The following is a 15,000-nucleotide window of genomic DNA, read 5'->3' as shown; positions in this document are numbered from 1 at the left end:
GCAGCTGCTTGTGTGGGGCCCTCTGGTCCTGTAGCAGCTGCTTGTCGGGGCGGCCCCCTAGTCCTAAGCAACCTTCCTGTAACCGGCCACCCCCTTCACCAACCGGTTTTCCTATTATTTGTTTAGTCCCCCTACCACCATTTTTTCCCAGACCACTGCCTCTATTTTCAACCAACTACCTCTTCAGTCCAGCGCCTCTTATGTAGTATCCCCTGCCTCTAATGGCCATGATTGCCTCTCAGCTGTAACCATTCTCTTCCTGTGCTGCTGCATTATCACGGTTCTTTTCCTTCAGTTTTCCCTTCCTTCATTTCAAGCTGCTTTCATTCCTTCCTCTCTCTCCTGGCCCACTTGTCTCGTGGAAACATTGGGAAGAGCGAGACTGTGGGAGAGAAATTTCAGAAAATTCTGGAAATGTGCTTAAAGACAATAGCCGCGGGAGATGGAACAATTGTTGATGGTTGGAACAACTGTGGAACAACAGAGATGGAACAACTATGGAACAAAGATGGAACAACGAAGATGGAACTATGGAACAAATATGGAACAATTATGGAACAACTATGGAACAAAGATGGAACAATTATGGAACAATTATGGAACAACTATGGAACAAAGATGGAACAACTATGGAACAACAAAAAACAACTATTACAGGTGACAGCAGACATTCAGGGAGGCGTGATTGGATCTGATGGGCTGCAGAAGGTATAAACCTAATCTCAGAAGACCTTCCCAGCAGACCTTCCAGCAGACCTTCCCAGCAGACCTTCCAGCAGACCTTCCAAGCAGACCTTCCCAGCAGACCTTCCAGCAGACCTTCCCAGCAGACCTTCCCAGCAGACCTTCCCAGCAGACCTTCCAGCAGACCTTCCCAGCAGACCTTCCAGCAGACCTTCCCAGCAGACCTTCCAGCAGACCTTCCCAGCAGACCTTCCCAGCAGACCTTCCAGCAGACCTTCCCAGCAGACCTTCCCAGCAGACATTCCCCTGGACAAACAGTGTAAAAGTCAAGGAAATGAAAAATCCACAAGGATTGTGTCGGCGAGCAGCGACAACGCTTTGCCTCAAACTGGCTCCGTCCTAATGGGAAATGGATGTTATCCTGATGGAAAAGATGCGTTAGTCTAAGTGAAAATGGGGTTTCATCCTAATAGGAAGAGTGCGATATGATATCTCTTGGGGGGGGGGGAAACTGGTGTATTTTTGAAGAGATGTTTATTGGGGGGTCTTATTACAAAAATGAGTTTTTTGACCTGATGGATAATTGGTTAAACGCTGATGGATAATGTGGGTTAATCCTTGAGGGATATGAGTGTTCTAATAAAATGTATATGGGGGGGGGGGGTTTGCCACCTATTAAAATGGGTGTTATCGTAATAGGAAATTTGAGTAATCCTGATGGATTTGATAGCTATTCTCCTGGAAAACTGGCATTATCCACACTGGAAATAGATATATCCATAATTAAAATTGGTGTTATCCTCTGCATAGTTAAAAAAAAAAAAACAGTTCTGTGTTTCTTCAAGATCTGGACAAAGACGTAAAACAATTTCAGATGTTTCATTACCTACAATACATGAAAGCATCTTATGCAAATGATGCACCGCGGTGAGGCGATGACCAAGACGGCCTGTGGAGAGGCTTGAATACATTGGTAATTGTGTCTTGAGTCAGGGTGTTGACCTGTACCAGATGTCAGCCACTGTGGGGATGAGTATGGCTTGTGCAGACTCTAGAGGTGGCTTTTAGTGCTTTCGCATTTCAATTGCCAAGATCCAATTTAGTTTGATGGAGACGAAACCTTTCCATCCCCAGAGTTCCATGTGTTCCACCAGTCGTTGTCTGTTGTTTAAGATTCGCTACCTGGAACATCAAAAGTTCCAAGTAGCACGGGCTATGGTGATCCCGTAGTAAGAGTCATTGTGGCCAGAAGAGAACCTCTTGTGTGGATGAATCTGTCAGTCAGACACCACCCTAGTCCTTGCCACCAGGATCAGCAGGCGGGTTCACAGGACTAAGACCCGGCCACATCAAACGCTAAGCCCTGCGCTGGGCGACATTACACAGGACTTTCTCTGGGAACTCTCAGTGCTCGCTAACACATACCTGCATGGCAACATTCCAGCGTCATTTTTCTTTTGTGGTGAGTCCCTCTGTGCTCTCAGAGACAAGGATGGAGGAATCAGACCATTAACTGTGACTTAATTCCCCCGGGCGCCTCCACACTAAGGCTGCTCGCAGAACAGCTGGCCAGGCAGCGGACCGACCTGCTCCAGTTCAAACATCTCTTTTTTACGGGCTCACCATAGCCCGTGCTACTTGGAACTTTTGTTCCCAGTACCTGAATCTAAAACAACAAGAATCAAACAGCTCGGGTTAGGTATTCCTTAAGATTGTGAAGGTGCACACACGCCCATGAAGCTCGAGTAGTCAACATCAAGGATGAAAAGTTCATAATAAAACTGAATTTAAAAAATGGCTTCAACTTGGTCAGAAGGGATGTAAGCTTCGTCATTTCCCTCCCCTCTAACCCTCTGTGCATGTGTACTGCAGTCACGCCTGAAAGAATTGAACTTGACGACACTAGAAAAAAGAAGGGAGAGGGAGGGATATGATCGGAACATATAAAATACTCAGGGGGGATTGACAGAGTGGAAATAGACGAAATGTTCACATGGCATACTAACAGAACGAGGGGACATGGGTGAAATGTTCACATGGCATACTAACAGAACGAGGGGACATGGGTGAAATGTTCACATGGCATACTAACAGAACGAGGGGACATGGGTGGAAGCTTGAAACTCAGATGAGTCACAGAGATGTTAGGAAGTTTTCTTTTAACGTGAGAGTAGTGGGGAAATGGAATGCACTTCAGGAGCAGGTTGTGGAAGCAAACACTATTCATAATTTTAAAACAGATATGATAGGGAAATAGGACAGGAGTCATTGCTGTAAACAACCGAAGGCTCGAAAGGCGGGATCAAGTTCGATTCTGCAGACACAAATAGTAAATACAAATAATAAATAGATGAACATACATTCACACTCATTTTTCCGGGCCACGCCTCACGTTTTCTATATACAAGGAAGACAAGACTCTTTACCTGAAAAATGACAAGGAGAAACTAGAAGAAGAGGTCCAAAGACACGCAACAAAGACTCATACCGGAGCTGAGGGGATTGAGCTATAAGGAAAGACTGAGAGAACTGTACCTTTCCACACTGGAGGAAAGGAGTGATTGGGGAGAGACATGATAACAACATACAAGATTCTGAGGGAAATTGACGAAGCAAACACAGCAGCACTGTCCAAAGCTAGGAACAGCAGAACGAGGGGTCATAGATGGAAACTGGAGACGCAAATGAGTCATAGAGACATCAGGAAGAAAGTCTTAGTGTTAGAGCAGTCAGTAAAGGGAACAAGTTAGACACAGAATTCGTTGAAGCAAATCCGATTCAATTTCCAATGCAAATATGATAAAAACGTGAGAAATGATTTATTGCATTACTTCACGAACGTTCGCAAGGCGGGGCCAGGAGCCTAGCTCAACCCCCGCAAGCACATCTACCCGATTATACACACACACAACTAGCTTCCGCCGTTGAGAGGCGGGACCAAAGAGCCAGAGCTCAACCCCCACAAGCACAACTAAGTACAAAACCCACCGTTTAAAAAATCCAAAATAGACTAGCCAGTAACGACAGGTCCAGCCAGCCACTTTAAGACGCCTTTGTTCTTAAATTATCGATTTCGTTTCAAAATTGTTGGTCATATTTTACCGGCATGATTACTTTCTTATGTGATCGAAGAATTCAATCCCAATGACTTAACGAGGGGGGGTTAACGAGGCCCTTTGAGGTTAGTGGTTCAGTGCTTAACGAGACTAATGGAGGGGGTAAGTGGTGCCAGAGTTGACTGTCCTCGTGATGAATAGAGTCAAGTGGTTCATAGTGGGCGTGGTTATAGTGTAGTGGGCGTGGCTATAGTGTAGTGGGTGTGGCTATAGTGTAGTAGGTGTGGTTATAGTGTAGTGGGTGTGGCTATAGTGTAGTAGGTGTGGTTATAGTGTAGTGGGTGTGGCTATAGTGTAGTGGGTGTGGCTATAGTGTAGTGGGTGTGGCTATAGTGTAGTGGGTGTGGTTATAGTGTAGTGGGCGTGGCTATAGTGTAGTGGGTGTGGCTATAGTGTAGTGGGTGTGGCTATAGTGTAGTGGGTGTGGTTATAGTGTAGTGGGCGTGGCTATAGTGTAGTGGGTGTGGTTATAGTGTAGTGGGCGTGGCTATAGTGTAGTGGGTGTGGCTATAGTGTAGTGGGTGTGGCTATAGTGTAGTGGGTGTGGCTATAGTGTAGTGGGTGTGGTTATAGTGTAGTGGGTGTGGCTATAGTGTAGTGGGTGTGGCTATAGTGTAGTGGGTGTGGTTATAGTGTAGTGGGCGTGGTTATAGTGTAGTGGGCGTGGCTATAGTGTAGTGGGTGTGGCTATAGTGTAGTGGGTGTGGCTATAGTGTAGTGGGTGTGGCTATAGTGTAGTGGGTGTGGCTATAGTGTAGTGGGTGTGGTTATAGTGTAGTGGGTGTGGCTATAGTGTAGTGGGTGTGGCTATAGTGTAGTGGGTGTGGCTATAGTGTAGTGGGTGTGGCTATAGTGTAGTGGGTGTGGCTATAGTGTAGTGGGTGTGGCTATAGTGTAGTGGGTGTGGCTATAGTGTAGTGGGTGTGGCTATAGTGTAGTGGGTGTGGTTATAGTGTAGTGGGCGTGGCTATAGTGTAGTGGGTGTGGCTATAGTGTAGTGGGTGTGGCTATAGTGTAGTGGGTGTGGCTATAGTGTAGTGGGTGTGGCTATAGTGTAGTGGGTGTGGCTATAGTGTAGTGGGTGTGGTTATAGTGTAGTGGGTGTGGTTATAGTGTAGTGGGTGTGCCTATAGTGTAGTAGGTGTGGCTATAGTGTAGTGGGTGTGGCTATAGTGTAGTGGGGTGTGGTTATAGTGTAGTGGGTGTGCCTATAGTGTAGTAGGTGTGGCTATAGTGTAGTGGGTGTGGCTATAGTGTAGTGGGTGTGGCTATAGTGTAGTGGGTGTGGCTATAGTGTAGTGGGCGTGGCTATAGTGTAGTGGGTGTGGCTATAGTGTAGTGGGTGTGGCTATAGTGTAGTGGGTGTGGCTATAGTGTAGTGGGTGTGGCTATAGTGTAGTGGGTGTGGCTATAGTGTAGTGGGTGTGGCTATAGTGTAGTGGGTGTGGCTATAGTGTAGTGGGTGTGGCTATAGTGTAGTGGGTGTGGCTATAGTGTAGTGGGTGTGGTTATAGTGTAGTGGGTGTGGCTATAGTGTAGTGGGTGTGGCTATAGTGTAGTGGGTGTGGCTATAGTGTAGTGGGTGTGGCTATAGTGTAGTGGGTGTGGCTATAGTGTAGTGGGCGTGGCTATAGTGTAGTGGGCGTGGCTATAGTGTAGTGGGTGTGGCTATAGTGTAGTGGGTGTGGCTATAGTGTAGTGGGTGTGGCTATAGTGTAGTGGGTGTGGCTATAGTGTAGTGGGTGTGGCTATAGTGTAGTGGGTGTGGTTATAGTGTAGTGGGTGTGGCTATAGTGTAGTGGGTGTGGCTATAGTGTAGTGGGTGTGGTTATAGTGTAGTGGGTGTGGCTATAGTGTAGTGAGTGTAGTGTAGTGGGTGTGGCTATAGTGTAGTGGGTGTGGCTATAGTGTAGTGGGCGTGGCTATAGTGTAGTGGGTGTGCCTATAGTGTAGTGGGTGTGGCTATAGTGTAGTGGGTGTGGCTATAGTGTAGTGGGCGTGGCTATAGTGTAGTGGGTGTGCCTATAGTGTAGTGGGTGTGGGTATAGTGTAGTGGTGTAACGGGAAGATTAAAATATAATGGATTTTGTATCGTTTTCTAAACACTTTGTGATATTTCTTATCTAAAAATTCAGTAAAATCCCGTTTTCTACGGACTGTGCCATCCCGTTTTCTATTCCAGGTGTGATGCCCTCAGCCACAGAAACATTATATACAATAAAATATAAAACCATTAATACTATGCACTGGACACTAAAAAAAACACACACAGGAAACAAATATAAAATTAAATAAATATAAAATACTCGATTAAAAATACTAGACAGAAAAAAAAACTTAACATAAAAGAATATCTGTCAAAAAAATGTTGTGATAAAAACGGGTTAAAATGTTACATGAAGGCGATGAGTCACAATAACGTGGCTGAAGTGTGTTGCTGATGTTGAGTTGTGTGTAATACATTAACGAATTTTGTTTTGCTGTGGCGACAGCGAGGTTTTACGAGTTGGCTAACTGACTCTGTGTCACTATCTCGACCTCTCCCTCTCTCTCATCTCCCCCTCTCTCCCTCCCTCCTACACTCTCTCTCTCCCTCCTACACCCTCTCCCTCTCTCATACACTCTCTCCCTCCCTCCTACACCTCCCTCTCTCTCTCCTACACTCTCTCTCTCCCTCCTACACTCTCTCCCTCCCTCCTACACTCTCTCTCTCTCCTACACTCTCTCTCTCCCTCCTACACTCTCTCCCTCCCTCCTACACTCTCTCTCTCCCTCCTACACTCTCTCTCTCCCTCCTACACTCTCTCCCTCCCTCCTACACTCTCTCTCTCCCTCCTACACTCTCTCTCTCCCTCCTACACTCTCTCCCTCCCTCCTACACTCTCTCTCTCCTAAACCCTCTCCCTCCCTCCTACACCCCCTCCCTCTCTCCTACACCTCCTCCCTCCCTCCCTCCACGCCACCAAGCCGAGGACATTGATATTCTATAAGAAGAGAGAGAGCGCCTACCTTTCCCAGGCTTAACTGTCCCACAACACAATTTGCCAACACCTGAAGTCTGCTCTTCTCTCAACACAGGTGTGTACTACAACACAGGTGTGTACTACACCACAGGTGTGTACTACACCACAGGTGTATACTACAACACAGGTGTGTACTACACCACAGGTGTATACTACAACACAGGTGTGTACTACACCACAGGTGTATACTACAACACAGGTGTGTACTACAACACAGGTGTGTACTACACCACAGGTGTATACTACAACACAGGTGTGTACTACAACACAGGTGTGTACTACACCTTATTGTCTGTATCTTTTGGTGTAAAGGTGCCTTAAGTTGTTTGTGCTCACCTAGTTGTGCTTGCGGGGGTTGAGCTCTGGTTCTTTGGTCCAAGTTTTGGTGTGTGTGTTTTCTTTTTGTATATATTTACGTGTATTTGTGGTTCTGTATGTGTGTGCCAGTGTTCATTTATTCTGCAGTGAAAATATGTATATGTATACGTAAATGCAGACCTATACATGTGTGAATATGTACACATATACTGGGAACAAATACACACACACTGAAGTTCAACCCAATTAAATGTAAGGTAATGAAACTAGGAGGAGGAAACAGGAGGCCAGACACAGGATACCGAATGGGAGATGAAGTCCTTCATGAAACAGAGAGAAGGATCTAGGAGTTGATATCACACCAAACCTGTCTCCTGAAGCCCACATCAAAAGAATAACATTAGCGGCATATGCGAGGCTGGCTAACATCAGAACAGCCTTCAGGAACCTGTGTAAGGAATCATTCAGAATCTTGTACACCACATATGTAAGACCAATCCTGGAGTATGCAGCCCCAACATGGAGCCGTACTTTGTCAAACACAAGACGAAGTTGGAAAAAGTTTACAGGTATGCCACTAGGCTAGTCTCAGAACTAAGAGGCATGAGTTATGAGGACAGACTACGTGAACTGCACCTCACGTCGCTGGAAGACAGAAAAGCTCGGGGAGACATGATCACCACATACAAAATTCTCAGGGTAATTGACAGGGTGGACAAGGATGGATTATTGTGGTTCACGCACAAGGGGACACAGGTGGAAGCTGAGTACCCAAATGAGCCACAGAGACATTAGAAAGAAATTTTTCAATGTCAGAATAGTTAACAAATGGAATGCATTAGGCAGTGATGTGGTGGAGGCTGACTCCATACACAGTTTCAAATGTAGATATGATAGAGCCCAGTAGGCTCAGGAATCTGTACACCAGTTAAGAGGCGGGACCAAAGAGCCAGAGCTCAACCCCCGCAAGCACAAATAGGTCAGCACACACACACACACACACACACACACACACACACACACACACACACACACACACACACACAGTGTAGTGTAGTGGGTGTAGTTTGGTGTGATATCACACCAAACCTGTCTCCTGAAGCCCACATAAAGAGAATAACGTCTGCGGCATATGCGAGGCTGGCTAACATCAGAACGGCGTTCAGGAACCTGTGTAAGGAATCATTCAGAATCTTGTACACCACATATGTAAGACCAATCCTGGAGTATGCGGCCCCAGCATGGAGCCCGTACCTTGTCAAGCACAAGACGAAGCTGGAAAAAGTCCAAAGGTATGCTACTAGACTAGTCCCAGAACTAAGAGGCATGAGTTATGAGGAAAGGCTGCGGGAAATGCACCTCACGACACTGGAAGACAGAAGAGTAAGGGGGGACATGATCACAACCTACAAAATCCTCAGGGGAATCGACCGGGTAAACAAGGATGAACTATTCAACACTGGTGGGACGCAAACAAGGGGACACAGGTGGAAGCTGAGTACCCAAATGAGCCACAGAGACGTTAGAAAGAACTTTTTCAGTGTCAGAGTAGTTAGTAAATGGAATGCATTAGGAAGTGATGTGGTGGAGGCTGACTCCATACACAGTTTCAAATGTAGATATGATAGAGCCCAGTAGGCTCAGGAATCTGTACACCAGTTGATTGACGGTTGAGAGGCGGGACCAAAGAGCCAGAGCTCAACCCCCGCAAGCACAATTAGGTGAGTACAATTAGGTGAGTACACACACACACACATATATATATATATATATATATATATATATATATATATATATATATATATATATATATATATATATATATATATATATACACACATAATGTTATATGTATGCATATGTATATATATATCAATACACGTGCGTATATGTATACACGTATATACATATTCATCTGCTTCTTTGTAATCCAGTACAGTATTTATTTACAGAGAGCTGTTTACTCTGAAAAAAAATATACAAGGGCGGGGGGGGGGGGGATGAATACAAATGAGACGTCCAGAAAGCTTTTCCCGAGCTTATCCTCAGCTTGGACAGTTTTACCTCTAATTCACCAGCCACAATGGTAGTTGATGAACTATCTACGGGATCACCATAGCCCGTGCTACTTGGAACTTTGTTCCAGGTAGCGAGTCTTTAACAACAACAACAACAACGGTAGTTGACGACGGTAGTTCGCCCCCGTCAACTACCAGAATGGTCAGAGGGGGAAGGGTGTGGGGGGGGGTGGTTTAGACCTGACTTGGGATCGAATTATCTCGGCTGAATGGAATTTAGGGTCATGCTATCTTGTCTCTTGACACCTACAATGATGAGTCTTGCTTTGTTGAGCCAAGCTTGGAGAGTTTAGAGAGTTTGGAGAGCCTAGAGAGCTTGGAGAGCCTTGGAGAGCTTGGAGAGCTTAGAGAGCTTGGAGAGCTTGGAGAGCTTAGAGAGCTTAGAGAGCTTGGAGAGCTTAGAGAGCTTCGAGAGTTTAGAGAGCTTGGAGAGCTTAGAGAGCTTGGAGAGCTTTGGAGAGCTTAGAGAGCTTAGAGAGCTTGGAGAGCTTGGAGAGTTTAGAGAGTTTAGAGAGCTTGGAGAGCTTAGAGAGCTTAGAGAGCTTGGAGAGCTTAGAGAGCTTGGAGAGCTTGGAGAACTTGGAGAGCCTAGAGAGCTTGGAGAGCTTAGAGAGCTTAGAGAGCTTGGAGAACTTGGAGAGCCTAGAGAGCTTGGAGAGCTTTAGAGAGCCTGGAGAGCCTATAGAGCTTGGAGATTAGAGCTTATAGAGCTTGTAGAGCTTAGAGAGCACTGGAGCCATGTACAGGGGCCACAGCTGTTTCTATGTCAACACCTCTATATATTGTCTTCTTATGTAAATCATTAGTTTTATTGTGTAAATCATTAGTTTTATTGCGTAAATCATTAGTTTTATTGTGTAAATCATTAGTTTTATTGTGTAAATCATTAGTTTTATTGTGTAAATCATTAGTTTTATTGTGTAAATCATTAGTTTTATTGTGTAAATCATTAGTTTTATTGTGTAAATCATTAGTTTTATTGTGTAAATCATTAGTTTTATTGTGTAAATCATTAGTTTTATTGTGTAAATCATTAGTTTTATTGTGTAAATCATTAGTTTTATTGTGTAAATCATTAGTTTTATTGTGTAAATCATTAGTTTTATTGTGTAAATCATTAGTTTTATTGCGTAAATCATTAGTTTTATTGTGTAAATCATTAGTTTTATTGTGTAAATCATTTGTTTTATTGTGTAAATCATTTGTTGTGTTGTGTGTAAATCATAAGATTTTTTTAATTATCCGCTTCATTTTGTAAATTATACATTTAATTGTGTAAATCATTTCGATTTCGCTGTGCAAATTACGTTTCATTGAGTAAATCAACCGTTTCGTTGTGTAAATAGTTTGTTTTGTTGTGTAAATCAACCGTTTCGTTGTGTAAATAGTTTGTTTTGTCGTGTAAATCATCTGTTTTGTTGTGTAAATCATCTGTTTTGTCGTGTAAATCATCTGTTTTGTTGTGTAAATCATCTGTTTAGTTGTGTAAATAGTTTGTTTTGTTGTGTAAATCATCTGTTTTGTTGTGTAAATCATCTGTTTTGTCGTGTATGTCATCTGTTTTGTTGTGTAAATCATCCCTGGTAAATATTGTAAATCATCTTAGTCCCTCATTCATTTAGCCAACATCAATGTCATGTAAATCACCACACACGCACCACAAGGAGCGAGGAAGGCAGTTAAGCTCATTTTAGCTCACAGTGTAAACAATCGAAGCTGTTTACATTTACAAATTGATTTGATTTGTTAATTTTAAAATAATCGGAGATATTGACAGACTGAATAGGCTCGATATCCCGTTTTCTGTTCCGTCGATATTGTAAACAAATCAACCGGGAAAATTGTTTATGTAAATTTTTTTCCGAATTGTTTACATCTACTTCCTCGAGTGCCGTAAATTGCTCCTGTTTTTATTTACCATTATTCTACTTGCTCGTTATATTTTATAGTTTACTCTCGTGATTTACAGCGATGATTTACGGCGTTTACCCCTCGTGTATAATTTGGATGTGGTTTATTTGTGTAAATTAGAGTATTTGGGAGCATCCAATAAGAGGACGTGTGTGTGTGTGTGTGTGTGTGTGTGTGTGTGTGTGTGTGTGTGTGTGTGTGTGTGTGTGTGTGTGTGTGTGTGTGAGTAAACAGGTGCGTGTCTATACGGAATATTTCCGTGGTGATGGGGGGGGGCGGAGGCACTCTTTCTCTCTCTCTCTCTGTGCTCTTTCAACTGCTCCCCCCCCCCCCCAATCACCCCTCCCAATCACCCAACCCCCAATCACATATCACATCACCTCTCGTAAAGGACCATTCCCCTTTAACTCTCAACATTCTTCGTGTTCTGCATTCATTTTCATTTCAAAACTTTGTTAAATTAATGTTGCAATTAAAAAAATGGGTAAATAAGCTTGCAATCTGCAACTAACCTTCATCAACGAGTTCCTAGATGTGGTTCGCCCTCCTGGCGAGAAGCGTTTATTGAAATTTTAGATTTAGATTTAGGAAAATATTGAAAAAAAAATCTTTAAACTCGGGAATTTTTTTCGTAACAACCTATTGAAATGATTTTAGTAACGGTTGGATTATACGCCTTCGGAGTTATTCTAAATCAAACGTCACATTTGTGACAATCAATTAGCTTGCAATTTGCAATGTGATTCATCTTGAAACAAAAAAAAATAGTGTAGTTAACCCTTAGAGCGTCGAGTCAATGAGCTGATATCATTGACTATATCCGGATATCACAATATCTTAGCATCCGGATATCACAATATCTTAGCATCCGGATATCACAATATCTTAGCATCCGGATATCACAATATCTTAGCATCCGGATATCACAATATCTTAGCATCCGGATATCACAATATCTTAGCATCCGGATATCACAATATCCGGATGTTAAGAAGAGAACTTGAAGAATATACACTAAGTTATATTACAATTCCCTCACAGCTTCGGTATAGACGACATTTTCTGTTTCACCTTCTGTCTGTCTGTCTGATTTCTGTCTGTCACAGGAGAGCCCCTGGCCCCGCCCGTGCTGGTGGGCGCCAGAGAGATCTACGAGCCCTCGGAGCTCATCAAAATTGGTTGCCAACCGAGACAACCGCTCTACGACGGTCACGCCCCGACTCTACAGTGGTTCCTGGAGGGCAGTCAGGTAGGTTGCTTACAGCAACAGAACTATAGGTAACACATAATGTTACTTATGTTTCTGAAATTGGTTTTACAGACCCAGACAAAAGCAGCCATCAAAATGTTATGTAGACTGCAATATTTGTGTTTATTATATTCATATACATACATGTAATGTGTATTATACACACACACATAATGTGTGCATATTTTCAGGTTGGGTCAGAGTGGGTTACCCCCTATGGCAACGCGTTACAGCCTGGTTTCGCAGGCCTCTCCTTACATGTCCCCGGTGAACAGGTGAGTAAGGGGAAGATAAGTGGATTGGGGGAGAGTATGATTGAAGGATTTACATATCTTTGAATGAGTGCTTACCTATGAGTGACTACAAGTACGTGAGGTCTAGCTCTTCATGCCCTGCTTATCCTTAACTATCCTTGACGATCAAATTGCTTGTTGAATGTATTCTTAAAGTTGTGGATGGAGGTGGTTTCCACAACTTCTTCTTTCAGAAGATTCCACTTGTTGACCACCCTTATAGCGTGCGAGTATTTCCTTATATTCCTTAGATTCATTGGTGTTTCCAGCCGCATTTGTGTTCTCTTAACCATCTGTCCTTGTCCACCTGGTTAATTACCCTCGGAATTTTTAATATTGTGATCATATGTCCTCATTTTTTTGTCCTGCGGGTTGAATTCCTTCAATCTGTCCTTATAGCTCAGTCCTCTTAATTCCGGCACTAACTTCGTTGTAAACCTCTGCACTTTTTCAATTTTAATGTTTTGCTTCACTAAGTTTGGATTCCAGGCCGGTGCTGCATATTCCAGGATTGGTCTAACATATGTTGTGTAGTTTGCCTTGAAAGTAACGCATGTGCGTCACTTTGTGTGTGTGTGTGTGTGTGTGTGTGTGTGTGTGTGTGTGTGTGTGTGTGTGTGTGTGTGTGTATGAGTATGTGTATGTGTGTGTGTGTGTATGAGTATGTGTGTGTATGAGTGTGTGTATGTGTGTGTGTGTGTGTGTGTGTGTGTGTGTGTGTGTGTGTGTGTGTGTGTGAGTGTGTGAGTGTGTGTGTGTGTGTGTGTGTGTGTGTGTATGAGTATGTGTGTGTATGAGTGTGTGTGTGTGTGTATGTGTGTGTGTGTGTGTGTGTGTGTGTGTATATGTGTGTGTGTGTGTGTGTGTGTGTGTGTGTGTGTGTGTGTGTGTGTGTGTGTGTGTGTGTGTGTGTGTGTGTGTGTGTGTGTGTGTGTGTGTCATAGCGCTAATCGGAGGTAAAAAAAAATTAATGATGGCTTAAAAATACTAATTAATTCAGGTAACTTGGCACAAAGGTACATAATTGGAGTTGACATCAATACCATCAATGATGCCATTAACATGTGCTCAGGTAACTGCTGTTGATGGTTAAGTTTGCATGTGTCAGATATAATTGGCTTGTTTGTATTTCATGATAATTAGTGAACATGTGATCAATTATTGCTTTGTTTTGCTGGTATTATAATGGCTGTAAACAATTGTTTATAGTGTTTGTGAGGATATGGAATACTGTTGGTTTAATTACCTATTATGGGATATTATACACCCAAATAATACAAAACACACACACTCACACACACACACTCACACACAACAGGATTAATTGAATTCTACGACCCGTCAACAAAAATCAGGCAAGAAAGAGAGGGGTGGGCAGACTGCATATTTTTGGATTGCCAGAAAGCCTTTGATACAGTGCCACACAAGAGGCTAGTGGAAAAGCTGGAGATGCAGGCTGGAGTGAAAGGGAAGGTACTCTATTGGATAAAGGAGCACCTATGCAACAGGAGACAACGAGTCAGTGTGACGGGTGAGGTCTTAGATTGGCGAGACGTTACAAGTGGAGTCCCGCAGGGGTCAGTCCTTGGACCTATACTGTTTCTGATATATGTAAATGATCTCCCAGAGGGAATAGAATCGTTTCTCTCAATGTTTGCCGATGATGCAAAATTTATGAGGAGGATTGAAACAGAGGATGATAGTAGGAGGCTACAAGATGACCTAGACAGACTGAGTGAATGGTCCAACAAATGGCTGCTAAAGTTCAACCCGAGTAAATGCAAAGTAATGAAACTAGGCGGTGGAAACAGGAGGTCAGACACAGGATACAGAATAGTAGATGAAGTACTTAATGAAGCGGACAGAGAGAAAGATCTAGGAGATGATATCACACCAAACCTGTCTCCTGAAGCCCACATAAAAAGAATTACATCTGCGGCATATGCGAGGCTGGCTAACATCAGAACAGCCTTCAGGAACCTGTGTAAGGAATCATTTAGAACCTTGTATACTGCATTTGAGAGACCAATCCTGGAGTATGCGGCCCCAGCACGGAGCCCGTACCTTGTCAAGCACAAGACGAAGCTGGAAAAAGTTCGGAGGTATGCCACTAGACTAGTCCCAGAACTAAGAAGCATGAGTTACGAGGAAAGGCTGCGTGAAATGCACCTCACGACACTTTAAAACAGAAGAGAAAGAGGAGACATGATCACTACCTACAAAACTCTCAAGAGGAATTGACAGGGTAGATAAGGATAAACTTTTTAACACGGGTGATACGCGAACAAGGGGACACAGGTGGAAACTGAGTACCCAAATGAGCCACAG

At 43.5% G+C, this 15,000-nt stretch overlaps 1 protein-coding gene across 1 annotated transcript in view; it reads left to right on the top strand.

The window, feature by feature from the left end:
- LOC138359661 (uncharacterized) overlaps positions 1 to 15,000 on the top strand; it is a 136,421-nt gene that overhangs the window by 113,611 nt on the left and 7,810 nt on the right. Inside the window, exons 4-5 of the mRNA XM_069319077.1 lie at positions 12,237 to 12,379; positions 12,571 to 12,654. Coding sequence (XP_069175178.1) covers positions 12,237 to 12,379; positions 12,571 to 12,654 — 227 coding nt within the window. The remainder of the gene's footprint in view (positions 1 to 12,236; positions 12,380 to 12,570; positions 12,655 to 15,000) is intronic.

This window comes from Procambarus clarkii, chromosome 92 (assembly GCF_040958095.1).
Source record: "Procambarus clarkii isolate CNS0578487 chromosome 92, FALCON_Pclarkii_2.0, whole genome shotgun sequence".
Lineage (NCBI taxonomy): Eukaryota > Metazoa > Arthropoda > Malacostraca > Decapoda > Cambaridae > Procambarus > Procambarus clarkii.
Note: the sequence above shows the minus strand (reverse complement) of the source record. Positions and strands in the feature narration are given on the sequence as shown.